Raw genomic sequence first — 21,567 nt, 5'->3', positions numbered from 1 at the left:
AACTCATATCTGAAAAGATATTTGCACACTGATGTTCATAGCAGCATTATTCACAGTGCTCAGGACATGAAAGCAACCAAAGTGTCCTACGATAGATGGCTGGCTAAAGAAGCTGTGGTACATCGACACAATGGAATATTACTCAACCATAAGAAGAAACGAAATACTGCCATTTACAACAACATGGATGAACCTTGAGATAATCATACAAAACAAAATAAGCCAGACTGTAAAAGGTGAAAATCACATGATATCACTTATATGTGGGATATAAACCTAAAAGCAACATATAAACAAGACAAACAAACCGAGACTCATGCACACGGACAACAGATTAGTGGTTACCAGAGGGTAGGGGGTGAGGAGAGGGGTAGACAGGGGAAAAATAAATTTAAATCATTTCTTCAATTAAATAAGCAAGCAAACAAACAAACAAACAAATAAATGATTAAACACTTATGTAGTGAGTTGCCAAAGAGTAGTAAATTGTGAAAACATGATAAGACAAGGGTGCTTGGGCTAAGATAGTTAATTGGATGGAGAAGTAACTAGGAAATAAGAGCTAGTTTAACAAATTTGTATGCTTATCTCTTAGCCTCTACTTCCAGTCCTTGTGATTAGAATGTCTCTTCCTGCTATTGGGAGGGCATTTTTTCACATAAGAATTTCATATCCTGCTTTTCATATCCTCCTTTTTCTGAAGGAAGGAAGGTCAGAGTATCCTTCTATTTGCTGTTTTTTAAGTTCCATTCTGGCATTTTGAGGCTGTGTGTTTTTAACTTCTTCGAAGACATAGTGAAATAATTTAATTCAAATTCTTTCTATTTTTAAAATTATATTCCTCACATATTTTTCTGGTAGACCTGAGCAAATGTCATAATTATATTTTAATTTAAAATTTGTGTCTTTTAACTATGAAATGAGTATCATAGTGAAGATGAGTAAACAAACTTGTCTAACTTGACTCCTAGTAGGTATAGAATAGATGCCAATTAAAAATAAATTAAAGAATGACGAATTGATTTGGTTGACTAATCCCTCCAAAATTTCCCCATCACCATTCCCAGCCGGTCCCTTCATAGAGACAACTAACTATACTTTTAATTTGTCACCATAGTTAATTTTGACTGTTCTACATCTTATTAATGGGATCAAAAAGTACATTCTCTTTTGCCTCTAGTTTTCTTTGCCGAGTATTATTAACGTGATATTCCACCATGTTGTTTACATCAGTAATCTGTTCTTTTTTTTTTTTTTTGCTAAGTGTTGTCTGCTGGAGCCTGCTGGCTAAGATCGAGCAGCACCTAAAAGAGGGGGGTGAAGCCTAAGGGGAATAAAAGAAGACAGGAAAGTTCTTCGGGAGAGCATACAGTCAATGCTGCAGCCTCAGAGTTTATTTAACCCAGCTATTTATACCTAAGCACAGAGTACATTACCATAGGAATGCTGACATTTACATAAGTTCTTATACACCCTTCCCTCAGGGTACAAACATTCTTGCTTTCTGGGCTGTAAAACATTCCACCCTCTTAAAAGGGTTTCTTTAGGAGGCAAATATCCTCACCCAGGTCAGTAATGATTAACTTAAAACCCTGCTTCCTAAAACCATTGTTTAAGCAGATTTAGCAGCTGCTTCAGTGCCTTGTAATGGCTCCCGACAGTTGTCCACTGTTTGAATATAGAATATGTGACAATTTGTTTATCTATTCTCCTGTTGGTTGATATTTTAATTGTTTGCAGTTTGAGGATACTATGATTATAAAGTTTTTATGGAAATTTTTCTACAAGTCTTTTTGTGGACATAATGTCTTCAGTTCTCTTGGGTTAATATGTAAGGGTGTAATTGCTGGATAAAGAGTAGGTGTCTGTTTAACTTTATAAGAAACTGATAAAACTGTTTTCCAACGTAGTTGTAACATTTTACACCTCCACAAGCTATGTTCAAAGGTTTCAATTGTTCCATTCTAGAGGATGTTTAGTATTTTATTGTGTTATCTTGTTATGGTTCTAGTTTGAATTTTCCTGATCAATAATGATATTGTGTCTCTTTACACACATTTATTAATGATTTCTGTATATTCTTTTGTGTCTATTCAAGTGTTTTACCATTTTTTAAATGTCATATTTGCTTTTTTCTTATAGATGTATATAAATTCTTTATATTTTCTGGATAAAAATTTTTTGTCAGATACGTGTTCTAAATATTTTCTCTCAGCCTTTTTTACCTATTAATTTTATTAATGGTATCTTTAGATAAACAGATGCTTTAAATTTTGATAAAATTTAACTTATTATTTAAATAATTATTGTCCTTTGTGATATCTTCCCACCTGCACATTGAGAAGATGATTTTCTATGCCTTTTGCCTTCTTATAGAAGTTTTGTACTTTTATTTTTTACCTTTGGTCTCGTGATCCATGTCAGATTAATTTTTTAGGAATGCTATAAAATACGGGATAAGTTCAGGTTTTATATGGATATCTAGTTGCTCCAACAACATTTGTTGACCAAGCTTTTTTCATCATTAAAATACTTTGGTGTCTTTGTCAAAAAATTGATTTACATTTGGCTAGTTTGGATTTGTTTCTATTAACTGCTTTTCTCTTGATAAATTATATATATATTTTTTTATGTGTCTAATGATTTTTAACTATATGGTGAACATTGTACATAATATAGTTTACTAAGTCTGGACATCATTGTCTTCTTTTTAAAGGATGTTTAATTCTGGCAGACAGTTAAAGTATTGATGGATAATTTTGTTTCCGTCAGCCTTAATTTTATTCTTTAGTAGGAAAGGCCATTTTAGTTTTCAACTCTTTTTTTTTAATTATTATTAAATGTATTGGGGTGACATTGGTTAAGAAAATTATATAGGTTTCAAGTGTACAATTCAATACTATGTCATATGTATATTGCATTGGGTGTTCACCACCTGAAGTTAAATTTTCTTCCATCACCATATATTTTACCCCTTTTTACCCGTATCTACTCCCCCTCAACTCGTAGTGCATGCTCCTACCCCAGGGCATTGTCTGCTCTCCTAATTCTGTCCTTCGGATTCGAGCTAAATCTCCGAGAGACTCAATTAGATCTCATCCTCGCTGGGCTGAAACTTCAGTGTCCTTCATTGCTGCATGAACGTTAGTGTCATCATTCACTTCTTAGCCCTACAAAAGTGATCTCTGCTAGGTTTTTCATTCTTGCCTTGGTTATGTAACACCTAGCCCTTATCTAAGGACCTGAGGTTAATCTTCACATAAATTTCTTCAACTTCCTCCCTACCAACATACACACACACAGTACTTTTCAGTACTTTTTACATAAATTGCAGCTTCAGCTCAAATCTTTGCTCCTTACTCAACAAAACAACCTCTTTGCTTGGTCTCCACTTTCCTACTCTGAAGTGGTACGATGCTTTTAGGAAGAAAACCATTGCGATGTAGGCTCACCATGTGTGTTTCCCTTCTCTGAGAGTTAGACTTAAAAACGGGTGTTTCATACATATCATCCAGTTTTATGATTGTTTTCTATGTAATAGTAGGTCAATCTAGAATATGTTTCCAACATAAATTATTCTGTAATATACTCTAGATTGACTATTTTCACTTTTGAAAGTTTAATAGGTCCACGTATCTGTTTAAGTATATGTTCGATTTTACCACTTATTATATTACTTTAGATCATACTTTTTCAGGTTTTGTGTTTACAGTCTGACATGAACTGTTTTAAGCCTTTTACACATATTATTTTATTTAATTCATACCCCATGAGATAGGTATGAAACTGAATCATAAATCAGTTATATGATTTACGTAAGTTCACATAGCTGTTAAATAGTATAAATATATATTCTGACAGCGGAGTCTGTTTTTAATACAGTCTCCTTTCAAAAGCATATTGTTTTCTGCAGAATAATTTTTTGTTTATTTTCTTTAATTGTTAATTAAATAAAATAATTATTGATCTAAGATTACTTCCATCTAAGATGTTTTTTATAATGATTCTTATTATTTTTTGTAGATCTTACAAATGCCATAAAGTGGTTTGATGCATGCTATTCTCTGCGTGAATTGACTCTCACTGGAAATCCTTTCCTTCAAGAAATAAATTGGAGGTAAAGAAACATTATTACACCGTATATACATACTTTATTAAAGTTGCGGAAAACAGTTTGATTAAAATTGTTCTGTGTATACTAATTGCTTGGGAAAAGTTAAAAAATAATTTTAAAAAGTTATTCAAAAGTAAAAAGGTTTTATGAAAATAGTTTAAAAATACATTCGACCTAAAATAATTTCTTTGCACAGGTAGGAACTACTGCAAATTTGAAATGATAATTCTAATTCATATCATTGATCATGTGACAATTTTAGTATGATGTTAACTTGGGTTTTGTATACAGAAAAGACATTTGCTGGGAATTACTTTTTATGAGTCATCTTAATCACAGGGCTTGCTACTTAAAATTACTTTCTACCAATAATTTAATTTTGCTTTCAATTTCTTAAAAGAGAAATTTGATGTCTGTTGAAGTATATATTATAAGCATGTGTGAATACATACCTCTCTTTGGAATACTGCAGTGACTAGACGTAAATGAAGAAAAATATTTTGTAATTTTTAAATAAACTGTTTTCTTTAAAACTTTTTCTAATCTGAAACTCATATCATTCACCGTTTTCCCCAAATTGCCTAGCATCCTTTTTATTATTAATTCCTTTTGAGATAATTTACATATAGTAAACTCTATCAGTTTTGTTTATGAGTATGGATATTGTGTAAAATCTAGGACAAGCAAGATATTGAACATTTTTATCACCTCAGAAAATTCCTTCATGTGCCTTTTCTGTCAGTCCCCTCTCCTAGTGCTTTAAAAATCTCTCTCTACTGTCTTTATGACTTTTGTTGTTTCTAACCTATTGTGTTACTACTTCCATTTTTATCTTCATTTCTCTATCTCTGATATTTTTAAGACTTTCTCTTTATCAGTTGTTTTCAGCAATTTGATTATTATATGTTTTGGTGTGGTTTTATATAGAGTTACTCTGCTTATGATTAATTGAATCCTTCAGATCCGATGGAAATTTTTTGGCTATTATTGTTCAAATATTTTTTCTGCCCCCTTCCTATTTTATACTACTAGGACTCCAGTCTCACCAATGTTATACCACTTGTTATATCCAATAGTTGCTATTACTCTGTTCTTATATATACTACACTTTTTTCTTCTTTTGTACTTCACTCTTAATAATTACTGTTGTCTTCAAGTTCTCTGTGAATCTTCTCGTCCATCTACTCTGTAATCGCATCCAGACTATTTTTCAGTTCAAATTTCAGATATTGTGTTTTTCATCTCTAGAATTTCATTTATGCCTTTTTTAACATTTGAAATATTTCTTTTAATTATGCTCATGTTTTCCTGAATCATCTTTAACATATGGAGAATACTTATAATAGCCATTTTTAAATTCTGCTAGTTCTATCATCTCTATTATTTTGAGGTCAATTATTATTATTATTTTTATTATTATTATTATTTATTTTTATTCTGGGTCATATTTTCCTACTCCTTGCATGACTAGTCAATTTTAGTTATATTCTAGACATTTTTAATTTTATATTGTTGATTTCTTAATTTTTTTTTTTGTTTGTTTAAATAGTATCTATTTTGTTTCTGACATGCAGCAGCTAAATTACTTGGAATTAATGAGATACTTTCAAAGCTAACTTTTAAGTTCTGAAGGAAACTTTTAGTCTAGTGCTATTTAGCCACACTACCATGGTACTGACTTTCTAAGTATTCTCTCCGACACTTCTTATGTATTCTTTCAACTTTGACTGATGAGAATTAATTCTAGCCCTATGTGGATTCCTGTGATTTTTCTGCCTTTTGCTTCCCACTGGTTGTTTCCCTTGTACTTATATGGTTTTCTCTCACACATCCTCAGATCATTCCTCATTTACCCAGGTCCAGGAGAACTACATCCCAGAATAGTGGAAGACTTGCATATATCCTCTTTGGGGTTTTCTGGTAATGATTCTGGCCCAAACTCCTGTCTCTTAATGTCCAGCAGCATGTATTTGCTAAATGGTTTAACATGATTTATTGTACATTTGGCATTCGTGTCATATCAAGTTATGGGGTACATCAAGGCAGAATGAGCCAAGAATAGACAAGGCTTGTAGCATAATTAGCAGGGTGAGTTGGCAGCATGCTCAAGTGTAATGAAAGGCAAACATTTACTAAAGTTCATGAAGGAAAACCTATTTCAGGATCCTCAGGGTTTAGATCAAGTCAGCAAGTCCTATGAATTTGATCACATAGGAAAAATATAATATTTATGAATAAAATATAGACAAGGAGGAATGAGTGATTTACAAAAGGGTTGTCGTGACATTTGATTTTAAGGCAGAAGTAGTTGATTCCTTGCTCTGATTTGTTTTCCCTGTGATTTGTGACCATAGTCAGGACAACCCTGGTTCCGATGACTTCCAAAGGAACATAAGATATCTAACATAGGACTCAGTGATCTGGTTATGTTTAAAATTTCTATCTGATTCAGTCTACCCGTAGGACAGAATAAGTGTGTCTAGAGAATAGTCTCTGTTCCCTCCCTTGTCTGAGGCCACTGTAAACCTCTGACACTCTTATCATATGTGCTGGTTTTCTGAATTTGTTAACTGGTCTTTGGTTAAGGAAATAGAAACATTTTTATACCAACTCAAATATCTGTGTAATTTGCTACTCGATAACTTGTGTATCACAGCTGAGTTATCATCTTTTCCAGAAAATCTATTTTTCTTTCTTTTTCTTTAAAGCTCAGTTTTTACATCAATTTCTAATGTTGTGCTGTTTTGTTTTTTTTTTGGGGGGGGGGCGGGGAACCTGGTATGTATTTATATGTTTTAGAACAGATCTTGTCACCTTCTACTTAAGAAATATGTTTCCAAGTACAATTTAAAATGTGTAGCATAAAGGAGAGTATACTCCAGTACAGTGATTCTCAGAGGTGTATCCCCAGACCAGAGACTACATCATCACCTGAAAACCTGTTAGTAATGCAAAATCTTGGACACTGTCCAAATCCATTTAATCATAAACTAGGCAATGATGCCCAGTCTGTGTTTTAACAAGCCTTTGGGTGATTTGATGCATACTAAATTTTTGAAGTCACAGTTTTTAAACAAGGACATTCTATCCTTTTTCCATATTGTGTACTCCTTAACTTTCCTATGTCTCCGAATCATCACTGGTAAAATGAGGATAATATTAGTCCCTATCTTATGGGGCAGTTATGAGAATTTAATGGGATAGAGGAAGGAATGTGAAATATGAGGTCAGGCTCTTTTAGAAGGCTAATCTATTCAGGTGTAAAGTATGTATACTGGGAAGTACCACTGGAAAGATATAAGAAATCAAGTACTATCTTTAAACAGTATGTTTAGAGGGTGAGCTAGGTACCTGTACATATTACTTTACTTTATTACAACCCAGAGTTAAGTTCTGTAATTATCATTCTCATTTTACAGAGGTAGTTACTAAAGCTCAGATACCTTGTAATATGCCCAGCTATGATGTAAGTAAGTGTCAGAGAAGAGATTTAAGTTCTGAGCCCTGGAATTTAAACACTATGCTCTATTATTTCACATAATGTATTACCACCAGATTTTACCAGCCTTGTATGCTAGGATAAAAAGTCTCCTTTATCCCGTGGTCATGGAGAGGGACTATAGCATAGTAGATATATATATAGGCCTTATAAGTAAACTGCTCAGATGCATATCTAGTTCCACACTTCCTGTTTGCCTTGCACAGGTCATTAGGTTGTGCTACACAACAACAGACACAGAAATCTATGTGACTTAACACAATAGTTTTTTTGTTGTTGTTTGTATTGCATCTGATGTGAGTTTGGCCCAATCTAAGCAAACTCAGAACCTCATGCTTCTTACATTTTGTGGCTTTGTGTCATGTAACTTCAATGTAACTTGATTTTTTAAAGTAGTAGATTGTGGTAGGAGAGAGGGAAGAAGACCACAGGAAAACACAGCTGACATTTATCCACTCTGCCCTCGAAAGTGGCAGTGATCACTTCTTTCATATTTTATTAGCCATAACAAGTCATATGGCCAAACTCACTGCAAAGGAGGCTGGGAAACTTAGAGAAGAACATGAGTATCAGAGTACACTAACAGTCCTTGTGAGGACTAGACATATTACTACATGAAAGCATTTTATATTAACTAACAAATCCCACACCTGATAAATATTAGCCACTATTTTTAAAGAGCTATAGAGAAATTTTTAATAGTCATGTGCCAAGAAAAACAGTGTTTGAGGAAGTGTTTTAGTAGCAAAGTGATGAGACTAGGGGAAAGTGGCCAAATTAAATGTTATCAAAGTGTTCAGACATTGAAAAGGGCAAAATTAAGTAGTAGAAGTGGCCCCAGATTATTGTACAGATCCTTTTACTATACAGCTAGATTTACATATTGATATCGATCTATTATAAATATATAAAATATATATGTATATATAGAGATGTGTATATATAACCTTGTGTGCTATGTTTGTAGTAGGCACTTGAAGTTATTTGTTAAAATAATACAGTAATAATTATATTATAATTTGTAAAAAGCTTGAAACAATGCATATTTCAGCCCCCTAATTTTTCTATAGAATTTATTCATTTTTATGTTAGTAAGTAAAAATATTATTTCCTATTAATTTACAATTTATATTATTGTTGATTTGCAGTAATTATCAATATTGGGAATTCTAAAACTAGAGTCCTCAGACTTCTAGGTAATCACAATGTTTATCAGATACTCCAACTTTCATGAGAAACTAATTTCAGGACAAAATACTATGGGAAATATCAACTGTTAGTTAATATCAAGTCACAAGGGTATCAGGAATTTAAATGTTTAAAAAATGTGTGTGTGTATGTGAGAAGGCTACCAAACCACGTTTCCAGACCTTTCACCAGCTGGCTGAAGGACTCTCGTCATTTGGAATTGAAGCAGTGAAGGTTCCCACTAGCTCATGTTCTGAGGCTGTGCTGCTTTTACATTGGGATTTAAAACACTAATCCTCAAGTTTTGGGTCCTCATTTCTAGGTTCCAGATTGTAAGGTGAAATTTCCTACACAAAAACAAGAGTGTAATTATGTCCAACAGACTCTGCTTGGCAGGATGTTTTTTTTATAATAAAAATATCTGATGGGTTGTTTTTAGTGAGCTATCTTTATTTTCCAAGATAACTATATAGACCAAGTGTATGATGACAAATAAAAATACGTAGTCATGCCCATTATTCATAGCAAGTTGTTTAGGGGCAATGGTTTTTCAATTAGGCATTGGGCAAATAAGATATAAATTCTCTTGCTGATCTCATATTAGTTTCCACCTGAACAGTTGCTGTATTGCCAGTTGCAGTTAGAACCTATGTCCTGAAAGAGTTTTGAATTTATTTTTAATTTTTATTCATATGGAACATACACACTTATTTTGGTGACTAAAACATTCTCATGGTAAATATATTTATATAAATCTATTATAAATATATAAAGGCATTCACATTTTAAACTTACTAACTATATATACTTTATAGTCCTAAAGAAAACATTTAATTATAGATTATCAATATTGAAATAAAACAGGTAGTATTTGTACTATAAATGTACACATAATTTAGTTATATTTAAATGAACTTTTCTGGACTAGAGAAATACCAACTTGAAACTGTTATTTATGAAATTTACTTAGATTGGTTGGCCTAAAACAGCTTTCATGATTTTAAGAAGAGATTCATTTATCTAAAGGGTTTAATATCTTATAATCTATAAAATGTGGATTTGTTAATGAAAGGATCAGCTCAAACTTTAAGCAGTGCTTTCCAATGAACTTTATATAACCCTTGATACCAACAAAGGGATTAGTTGTAGAATTTCCCAATTGACTTTTTACTTTCATGTCTAGCCAGTGATAACACGGACAAAACTGATGTACTAAAAAAAAAAAAAACCTCTTTTTAAAACTTAAAACACAGACCCAGTTTGGAATTTCCTTTGGGAATATGTTTCATTCATTAATGATTAATAGAGCTTCTTAAGTGACAGAATATTCACCAGGAAGTTTTCACTAAATGAAATATTGATTCAGCCCTTGACTAGGAGGAGCCCAGCTGGAAAAACTAATGTTGAGATCCACAGTATTCTTCAACTTCATTTCCAGCATGAATCAACTGATTACAGCACTTTCTAATATGTTCATCATAGACACTTATAAGGCAGCATTTGAACTTAATTAAAGCCAATTCATGTATTACTAACTTATATGGATCTAAGAACTGTTCCTTTAAAAAAAAGTTAAAGAAAAAAATTAAATACTAGGTCCACTCTAGATATTTATTATATCGATCACAAATTCAAGATATTGTCACACTTTTGAAGTTCCCAAGCAAATTAAAATTTTAAGTCCAAAAGAAGTTCAAAATATTTGGACTAAAATAAAGCACTTGTGATATTTTTTTTAATGTAAAGATGATCAATATAATATCGAAATATTCCAAAAGTAAAAATTCAAGCCCTGTTGAGCCAAATTTTCTCGAATTATTACCTGTAGCTAAAATGGCATACTTAATAAAATCTATATCAATAACTATGTCCAAAATGATGATAAAAATTACTGATAAAGTTATTTTGCCCTTTGCTGATTCAGTGTCAGTTAACATCAGGTTAGTTTACACATAATGCCATTTGCAACACCTAGAAATAAATCTAATGTCTTGGATTACCTTTTAACTTATTTTTAAAAATTATTTCATCTGTCTGGAGCATAAATATTTATAAATAAAATATACTCGTGATAAAATAATGATCTCTTCTTTAATCAATTAAAGCTAATTTTTATAATTTTTCCCCTAGGATTATATTAGCTTATGTGATTAAAATGCATATTTATTTTGCCATTGGTTGTTTCTGAGTAGAAAACTGGTTTTCTCTATGTAAAAGAAGAAAAAAAAAAACCTGGTACTCTCTAATTTCAGTGTTATGGAAATAATTTTCTGAAAAACTTTCAGACCATTTATATAAAACCAGTGGCAATGTTAATCAGTGAACGGACTATTGGAACATAACTACCCGGGCCCATGATATCTCTTAATTTAACAAATTCTTCTGATGTTATTGATATATAAGTTATTCTGTATGTTTCTAAAAAGCTAAATTTTACTTGAATATTAGAGATCATTTTCAAATGATTTAGAATTTCCCAGTTTTTTTCATTTAAATCTGAGCATCTTTGATCACAGCATAACATGTTTGTGGTTGTTTTTCTTTAAGGTGTACAAGAAAGGTTATATTTTAAAAATATAGATGCCCTGAAACCCGCCAGTACATATCTTTGGTGTAACTAAAGATTCTGTGTTTTAAAAAGCATTCCAGGTACCACTGATGCAGCAATTCAAGAACAATCTTTCAGAAACTCTACCCTGCAGGACTGGAGCCACACATAGGGCCTAGCCTTGAATTCCCATCCCAATGGATTTAGAGAACTAAGATAAAGAATAGATATGTTAGACTCTGTGATTCTCATGTTAGCGGCATGAGTATTGCCTTTCTTTTCTTGACACCTCCTCATATAGCTAAAATGAGACCTGAAAGGTGGCTACTCAAGAGGATCTTATCAGTGTTACTGCATCTGCACTTTCACTGTGGGTCTAGGATCCTGGTGAAAAATTTTATATGTCCAGCAGCTTACTGTTATTGTTTAACCAGAAATGATTATATCCTGGAAGGAAAAAAAAATCAGCTTTACCTAACTCCTAAGAGATTCAACGTATAATAAGAAAATCTTCTTTATTAATTTTCTTTTTAAGGTATGGACTAGAGCCTATCATTGACACACCTCATTCCTTCTGCTTATCAGGTTTACTTTGGAGACCAAGACAGAAATTTGTTTGGTACTCAAAGAATTAGAATTGTTGGTTATTCTCAAGGGTTATATCCATCATATTATTGAAGTCTTATGTTTATTCTTCTATAATTTAGGAAATTTAAAGAAAGAGGAACAGGAATAGAATGTCTTTAAAAAAAAGTTGGATAAAAAATGCAGTCTTAAAATTGTGGAGAAAAAAGATTAGTGGTTGCCAGGGGTTATGAGGGAGAGATGAATAGGTGGAAGTACTGAGGATTTTAAGGGCAGTGAAACTATTCTATATAATACTACATGGTGGACATATGTCATTATGCATTTGTCAAACCTATAACATAGACCACCAAGTAAACCCTAATGCAAACTATGGACTATGGGTGATAATGATGTGTCAATGCAGGTTTATTGATTGTAAAAGGTGTACCACTTTGGTGTGGGATGTTAATAGTGGAGGGGGTTGTCAGGTTGCCCTAAAAATAAAGTTTGTTAATTAAAAACAAAACAAAACAAAACAGTTCCTAAACATTAAATGAAGGATGGCAAGATAAGACTACTAAAATGCTAAGGTTCAAGAAGGAAAATTCCAGGGACAGCCCTAATAATAGTAACTCTTTCTACCTAACTGTATAGTCAGGATTGATATATCCATTTGTACAAATACAATTGTAAAATATAATTTTAATATATATTTTTTATTAATAAAATGGTCCATTAAGGCCATCATTATTTCATTACTCTTTATTATCACATCTTAAAAACATCATTATTTCATATTTGACATTTTATAATTATGACTAAATAAGTTATTTTAACATTATAGTCATGTCTGGATGAAAATTTGACTGGATACTTGAGTGAAGATTTAAAATACAATGTAGCTTCATAGGTAATGTAATAAACAGTTCAGTAGGGTGGAATATGGATACAATATTTAATCTCTACATTATATTTTTATTATCACCAGCTTCACTTTCAGAGAGTTGCCTTTCCTTACTTTGAGGAGTCCCTCGGTCAAAGATTTCACATTGTATTTAATATTGTACCTCTGTAATAAATACTTCTAATTACCTTTTCACCTTGTGATGAATAACGATTGTCTTAATGTAGCATTCTACTTTTGAATCATTTCTTAAAATGAATCCAACCAGAAGCACAATATATGTCATTTATTTCTCCCTTTGTAGTAAATGTAGTAGTTTTTACCAAACACTGGTAGCTACAAGCCTACTAAAAATGTTAAAAAATATCTGGACCCAAACTTTCTTAATTAGCTCAAACTCCTTGTTAGCAAACATTAGATTTTTATCTGCTTGTTAATATTTAAAACATGTGATAATTACTCTGAAGATCCAAATCTAATTATTTTTCTCTATTTTTATTTAAATATTGGTTTAAAAATGCATTATTTCTAGGGGAAGGAAGGTAGGTAGGGTGTTAATCATCTCTTTTGCCAGAAAATGAAAAACTGTAGTGTTCCTGTTTTTAGCTTTCAGGGAGAGCCAGTATTTATACCTCTCTTGTAATTTATTCACTGTCAAAACTACCAAGATTATAACTATGCACAGGAATGCATTATGACTTTTGTTGGCCCTAGGCATTTTTGCCTTAATGAACCACTTATTAATAATATATATTAAAATTATATTTTACAGCTGTGTTTCTACAAATGGATATATCAATCCTGACTATACAATTAGGTAGAAGAAATAACAATTATTAGGGCTGTCACTGGAGTTCTTCTTGAACCTTAGCATTTTAGTAATCTTACCTTGTCATTCTTCATTTAATGTTTAGGAACTGTTTTGTTTTTTAATTAACAGACTTTATTTTTAGAGCAATTTTAAGTCAACAGCAAAATTGAGAAAGTACAGAAAGTTCCCACATATTCTTTTATCCCCATAAACACACAGTCTTCTCCACTATCAACATCCCACACCAAAGTGGTACACTTTTTACAATCCATGAACCTGCACTGACACTTCATTATCACCCCAAGTCTATAGTTTACATTAGGATTCACTCGGTATTCTATGTTATAAGTTTGATAAATGAATAATGACATATCTCCACAATGTAGTATGATACAGAATAGTTTCACTGCCCTTAAAACCTTCTGAACTTCACCTATTCATCCCTCACTCTTAACCCCGGGCACCCTGGCAACCACTAATCTTTTTTACTTATAGTTTTACTTTTTTCCAGAATGTAACATAGTTGGAATCACAATGTAGCCTTTTTAGATTGGCTTCTTTCACTCAGTAATATGCATTTAAGTTTCCTTCATCTATTCATAGTTTGATAGATCTTTTTTTTTTTTTAGTGCTAAATAATATTCCATTTTACAATGTATCACAGTTCATGCATTCACCTATGAAAGAAACTCTTGGTTGCTTTCAAGCTTTAGCAAATACAAATAAAGCTGCTATAAGCACTGTGTTGACATAAGTTTTTCATTCATTTGGGTAAATACCAAGGAATCTGATTGCTGGATCAAATGGTAGAAGTATGTTTCGTTTTGTAAGGAACCACCAAACTGTTTTCCAAAGTGATTATACCATTTGAATTTTCACCAGCACTTAATGAGAATTCCTCTTTCTCCACATCCTCACAAGCATTTACTGTTATTAATGTTTTAGATTTTGGTCATTCTAATGGTAAGTAGTGCTATCTCAATACTGTTTTAAATAGCAATTCCCTAATGACATGATATTGAACATTGTTCATATGCTTATTTGCCATCTTCATATCTTCTTTGGTGAAGCGTCTTTTAAGGCCTTTGCACATTTTTTTTTATTGGTGAATTTTAAGAGTTCTTCCTATATTTTGGATAATGGTCTTTTATTGAATGAATCTTTTGCAAATATTTTTTCCCAGTGTGTGGCTTATCATCTCATTCTCTTGACAGTGTCTTTCTCAGAGAAAAAAATATTCAAAATCAATGAAATTTGGCTTATCAATCATTTCATGAATTATGTCTTTGGTGTTGTATCTAAAACATCTTTACCATACCCAAGGTCATCTAGATTTTTCTATATTATCTTCTGGGTGTTTTAAGTTTTACATTTTGCTTTTAGGTCTGTGATCCCTTTTGTGTTAATTTTTGAGAAGAATGAAATGTCTTTGTCTAAAATTTTTTTTTGGGGGGGGGCATGTGAATATTTGGTCATTCCAACATCATTTTTCTTTTCTAAATTGTATGCATTTACTTCTCTGTCAAAGATTAGTGACTATATTTGTATGGGTCTATTTCTAGGTTCTTTCTTTTGTTCTATTGATCTATTTCTTTATTCTTTTCCCAGTACTACCACACTGTCTTGATTACTGTACCTTGATAGTAAATCTTGAAGTCAGGTAGTGTTCATCCACAAACTTCACTGTTCCCCTTCAACATTGAGTTAACTGTTCTGGATCACTTGCCTCTCCATATAAACTTTAGAATCAGTTGTCGATATCCATAAAATATCTTACTGATATTTCTATTGGGATTGTGTTGAATCTATAGATCAAACTGGGAAGAGCTCACTTAATGACAATATTGAATCTTCTATGTATGATAATATCTTCATGGGACATCTTTTCATTTATTTAGATTTTTTTTTAATGTTTTATCAAAGTTTTGTATTTTTTCTCATAGTAACCGTGAGTTTTTAACTAAGGAGTTTTACTCATTCAAAATGTCCATTTTACCCCTGTGACCATCAATAGTGGCCTTGTGAAAAGAGGCCTGCACTCTCCTCATGAAAGTCTTGGAGAGTACTTCTAAATGGCTGGGCTTGGTGAACAATTCTTGCCGTTTGACATGATTTTTAACATTGTTAGTTATTTAAATCAATACAGACTTTTGCTCATATTCTGAAGATTTTTGTTGTTATAATCCTTAGCAATGTCAAGGCAATGTAACAATTTTTGATTTTTAAGATTAGGAAAAACAGTGTAATCTGCACATCTCTTGTTTTAACCCTACTCTCACTATACTTTACTAAGAGAAACAATCAGAATTCACCAGTATTTCTCAAATAAATAGTAACTTTTAGTAAGATTATTTTAGTTATTTTTTTTAAGAGTGTATCTTGTAATGTGGCCTTTTATTTACTTCTAGCCCAAGTTTCCAAATGCTTTTTAGAAAAAAAAGTTAAATATAGGTTAAAAACTGTAAAACTTATTTTGTACATGACATGATACCATAAAATTTTAAAACTTATTTAACGGTATAATTTTTTTCTACAAAACCAATAATTTCTGAGATATACTCTGTGCTTATATTGTTTAAGTTATAGGCATATGGTTAATTTAGATATAAACTCTCCTTCTCAAGATTTTTTTTTCATCTTTTTAATAGGCATTCTCTGCTTAAAATATTACCTGCTCTAAGAATCCTCAATGGTGAAATGCTAAACTCTTGTTCAGAAAGCTGCACTGAAGAACAACACTATGAACTAGAATTGAGACGTTTCCTGGTACTTTGTCAGTCTCAAATTAGAGAATTCAACTTACTAATTGAAAACTATATTACTGGAAAAGGGTATAACTGTTATCTTCTCCTTGCCGTAATTAAAATATATAATGAAATTTACACAAATGATTAAAAATATTCTGATTAATACAATTATATTTTTTGAGTTAGAACAGTGTGTTTTAGGGATGTTCTTTCTTTTAAAAGAAAGTCTGGGCATCATCTTTTTTTGAACGAAATTAAAAAATAAATTTTAGATAAAATAAAGTATGAGGATAGCTTCAAAACAAGATGTAAACATTCATTTAGTCATTCAATTAATCAGTCATCAATTTATTCAACAATTATTGTGAACAGACTCACAATCATTAGTATTAATCTGGACTTTACCCTCAAAGAATTCACAGATTAACATAAGAGAAAATTAGATGAATAAATAGTTACAGTGGAGCAAGTCTTATAATACAGATAATATTTATTAGATAATAATATAAGATGTCATATTACACATTTATTAATACATTAAGGTATTATGGGAGCATGGTGAAGAAAAGTAGTCAACATATGTTCATAGTCAGAGGACAGAAGCTGAGAGTACAGTCCTAATGAAATATCAAAGAAAGCGGACTTCCCATTCCCCATTCTAAATTCTGATTGCATTAGTGTGAATGAATTATAACTGATCTTTCTGTAACTGTATTTTCTAATTTGCATTCCTCTAGAAAATGCAAATGAAAAAGAAAAAGGATTCATATTTTGCTTATGATGGCACTCCTTTATATCTGGAACAATAATATGTGCTTCCAAATATCTAAACTTAATTACTAAATTATATGCTTAAAGTATTGCTATTTGTACTCTCATACATTCTGATCTATATGTTGTTTTTTCTATTTAAATGCTTTTGAATATTGTCTATTCAGATTAAAAATAAATCTCACTGCTTTAAAAATAATCCCAGTTGTTATAGGTAATTAATGTTTACTTTTAATAAAAACTAAGGTTATTTACATTTATCTTTGTGCAAATCTAAACTTATATCTTCTTGTATGTTAATGTATAATTAACATGTTAATGTACAATTTTTGATGTAGAGGGGACCATTGCAATCCCTCATGTTAAAATTTAGATTTCTCAGTTCGTTTGGATAACTTATTGTCATTGCAACTTTTTCCTTTTAGCATTGAAAATGGAATATATACTATATTTTATATGTTTAATCATAAATGGTGATAAATTTTAACATCTAGCCATAAACATTTGTTATTCCATATTAAATCAAAACTTGCTGCATTATTAGCCAACAAAATTAATAAAATATAAAATATCAAAAATATATTGGAGGAGCTCATGCTAACATCTAATAATACTTTGTAACAGGGACTATCTAATTATTTCTACATCTTAGGAAATACAGCTTTCATTTTGTATGGTATAGATACAGTTTTATATTTATATCTTACATTATTTCAAAAAAATTAAGGCAGTTTATGGCTATATATTAAATATAGTAAGAAAAAATGTATTTAAAGTAAGTAAAATTAAAAATAATAAAATAGAAATAAAGGAAGATAAATAAAATGTAGCCAAGAATAAAGCTCATACAAAGTCCCTTACATTTGCTATTGAGAGCATAAATCTGGCAGTTTGATTAATTACACAAACTATAACCTCAATAAGCTAGAAATCCAACAATTGTTCAAGAGAATTATAACCATTTATGCTTTAAATATTTGAATCTTCTTTGCCATAAATTTTTTTTCCAGAGAAAAATGAGAATGGAAACTTTCTCATAATATAAGTTCTTTGTTTAAAAGTCCAATACAAATATTTTGCATGGCAAGTCTCAGTGTAGAAGGTACTTTTAACTTTGTTTCGTAAATAATTTCAAATTTAGGCAGCTATGATATCTCAGGTTTATGGTAGTAAAGGCATGGATTTTTCTCATTCATTTGTACCAAAAATACCTAGAATACTTTTACAGATAGCTTTCCAGTTTTCCCAGCGCCATTTATTGAAGAGGCTTTCCTTTCCCACTGTAGGTTTTTGACTCTTCACCATAAAAATTAATTAATTAAATAATTTTTTAAAATACCTGGAATAAAAATGGCTCTAAAACTTCTAGACATTTTGTCTAGATTGACAGATCTAAATTAACTGAACAAATATTATCAGATTTTATAAAAATGAGATTAACTTTTATCTAAAAAACAGAAGTAATTTTTTAATGAATGTGGTAATAAACTTTTATGTTCATGCCAGACCACACAAAGAAAATTTCAAAACATACTCAAGTTTTAATATTTGGTTATGTATTTATCATTAAATGTCCTCATCATTTTTTCAGAAACATACTCACCTTGGATGCTGCAGAAAATCTCTGCCATTATTTTAAGAAATTGATTACACTTAGTAATGAATACCGATATGCACATGAACACTGGGATGGAAGTATCACCAAGAAAGATGAATCAGAAGCCCAACAAAATCATTTGGCTCCTACAGACAGTGATAACATACTGCCAAATAGAGCCCTCCCACCTTGTCCAAATGAATGTAAACCAGACTCACCAGATATTTCTGAGAAATGGATGAACTCTGGTTCTAGTCATTCTCCATTAACCAACCCCTCCTTATGTGAGGATACGGAAGGAAGAAATCAGGAAAAAGTAGTTGACAACAAAAGAGAAAACAAGGCAAGCAGTATCTCCACCGAAAGAATCCCATTGATGGAAACAGTAATAACAAATTCTCTACTAAGGAATCATCCAAATATTAAACATTGCGAAAAAATGTAAGATTTATGTCATTTATATAGTTGTATATATTTTTTATTTTTATATGTAATATAAGAATGTTACCAAATAAATGCTTGGTAAAGGATTTAAATTATTATTATATTTCATATTGTCATAAATATGTTTTATGATGTGCACAAATTATTAATTATAGTACAGATTAATTTGATTGACAGTATTGTTTAATTGACTAGTATTATTTAATTTAAAGTGAGTAAATATAAAATTATTTTTCTGCCTTTTAATCTCTAAATAATTTAAATGAATTTTAAGGAGAAAAAAACACTACATAATTCTCAAAATAATATGAAAAATACTTCTAAATAATCAGATAATTTTTATTTTTTAAAATATATCTTTTCATGTGCTATTTATTTGCCTCTTGATCTAGCAAACATTTAATAAGCATCTATGCAAGTATTTAATTTATGTGCTATAACTTTCTTTGATATAACAACTATGTAAGGTGAGGTAGTTTTCTTTGAGATTAATCACATAAGCCCTCTTCCAACCAGTAAATATTTTTAAAAAGGAAATGGTTGGCTTGCTTGCTTTATTTAATTATCTATCTATCTATCATCTATCTATCTATCTATCTGTCTATCTATCTATCTATCTATCTATCTATCTATCATCTCATCTCATCTGTCATCACCAGCAAAGATTTGTTTTTACTTTGGCCTATAAGCTTTTTCTTTTCTTTTTACTTTTGGCTTCAGTGTCAAGCCAACAAAATTTCAAATGGTCAAATTCAGCTTCTCCAATAACAGGTGCTGAGCTGGGCAGCATACAGGATATCAAGTAGCTAATCTCTTTTCCAAATTTTTATTCTTTCAATTGTGTGAATGGTGAATTTTTTTTTTCTAGGGGTTATATTCAAACAGTTTGATATGCTGAAACTAACATGTATTTCCTAACACAATTTTAAAAAATTACTGAAAAGGTCTTTAACATTTCCTGATTTATATTTTACCAATTCATTTAATTTATTGCTTTTCCTCTATAGGGAGAAAAAAATATTTAGCTAGAACTCCTGTAAAAAAGATAGATTAATGAGAGAAACATGCAAATTTACTTAATATAAGTTTTCTGTGATGAGAGCCTGCATGAAAATTGAAAATCCAAAGAAATAGTTAAACCTGAACATTTTTTTATTAAATTTGATGAAGAATGGAAGGTCTTGAAAAAATATGATATGACAAAGGATATGAGCTAAGAATAGTAAGCTGGGGGGAATTTAGCACTGGCTCCTTTATTCATATTTCTCTTGTCCTTAATCTTTAGATAAAAGTACTTTTTTTCCCCTCTGAGTACAGGGAGGGCCTCTCTCACATGAGGATCTTATGATCCCCTTCTCAGGAAAGTCGGAAAGCCTTACTGCATATTTTTTTCCCTCATATTCCTTCTGATTAAAATATTCAATATACCAGGGTACCAAATTTTGGGGTAGCATGTGAGGGGGACTAAAGTTTTGCCACCCCCAAAATATGCCTTTGGGATACTGAGTTTAAGCCGGTTATTAAGGAATAAAAAGACTCAGAAAGAACTTCTGACCCTCTTGTTCGAAGTGTCCCTGTCGTTATAGATGGCCCAGCAAACATTTATTTACTAAACATTTGCTTTTCCATCTCCATGTGAATTGCCTTCCTGCCCTTTGAAGTCCCAAACCACATCCCTCCCCTTTCTCCTTAGCTCCAGATGGCATATGAACCTCCACTGCCCAAAACTTCTTTGGGTCTCATATCTTATGTCACTGCTGAATGTACATCCACAATAAACTTGGACATTTTCTCTCGTTAATCTGTCTCTGTTCAATTAAATTATTAGATTGGGTAAAAGAATTTAGAAGGTGGGAGGAATATTATTTTTTGTGCCCTCACACATATCCTGAATCCCATTAACTCTAAACACTCCAGACGTTGCCTACTGAAATTTCACATAAACAATATGTAGAACTTCTTAATCCATGGTAAATAAAATAGCCAAATGATAATAAAGAAGGATGAAGAACTGAAAACATAGACAAACCAAAGACCTAAAGAGTAAAGAGAAAATAAAATGTATACTTACTTGCTGAAACTTGCCATTCAGTGATTCAGGAAGATTTACTGTCAGTTATAGAGGTGTTTCTTAAGTGATTTACATGTGTTCTTATACTAAGGACAATTTTGTCATTATGATTTTTGCTAAAAAATTGATGATGATGATGATGATGATGATGATGATAGTATTAGGAGTTGTTTTTCTCATCACGGAGAGTATCCTACATTCAGGAAGCCCTAAAGTTACCCTCTTTACCTGCTTTCATTGCTTTTAATGTAGTGAAAGCGGTCCTGTGTTAGTGTCACTGAGGAAAATACTCCTCATCTGCCTTCC

The 21,567-nt window shown here is 31.4% G+C and overlaps 1 protein-coding gene across 10 annotated transcripts in view; it reads left to right on the top strand.

Moving 5' to 3' along the window:
* Positions 1-21,567, top strand: part of LRRIQ1 (leucine rich repeats and IQ motif containing 1) — a 188,908-nt gene that overhangs the window by 51,664 nt on the left and 115,677 nt on the right. For all 10 annotated transcript variants that reach the window (XM_036236956.1, XM_036236958.1, XM_036236955.1 and 7 more), the window contains exons 14-16: positions 4,024-4,117; positions 16,280-16,462; positions 18,741-19,187. In XM_036236956.1, the coding sequence (XP_036092849.1) occupies positions 4,024-4,117; positions 16,280-16,462; positions 18,741-19,187 (724 nt within the window). The remainder of the gene's footprint in view (positions 1-4,023; positions 4,118-16,279; positions 16,463-18,740; positions 19,188-21,567) is intronic.

This window comes from Rousettus aegyptiacus, unplaced genomic scaffold (assembly GCF_014176215.1).
Source record: "Rousettus aegyptiacus isolate mRouAeg1 unplaced genomic scaffold, mRouAeg1.p scaffold_m13_p_2, whole genome shotgun sequence".
NCBI classification, from domain to species: domain Eukaryota; kingdom Metazoa; phylum Chordata; class Mammalia; order Chiroptera; family Pteropodidae; genus Rousettus; species Rousettus aegyptiacus.
The sequence above is the reverse complement of the archived record's forward strand: the minus strand, read 5'-3'. Positions and strand labels throughout refer to the sequence as shown.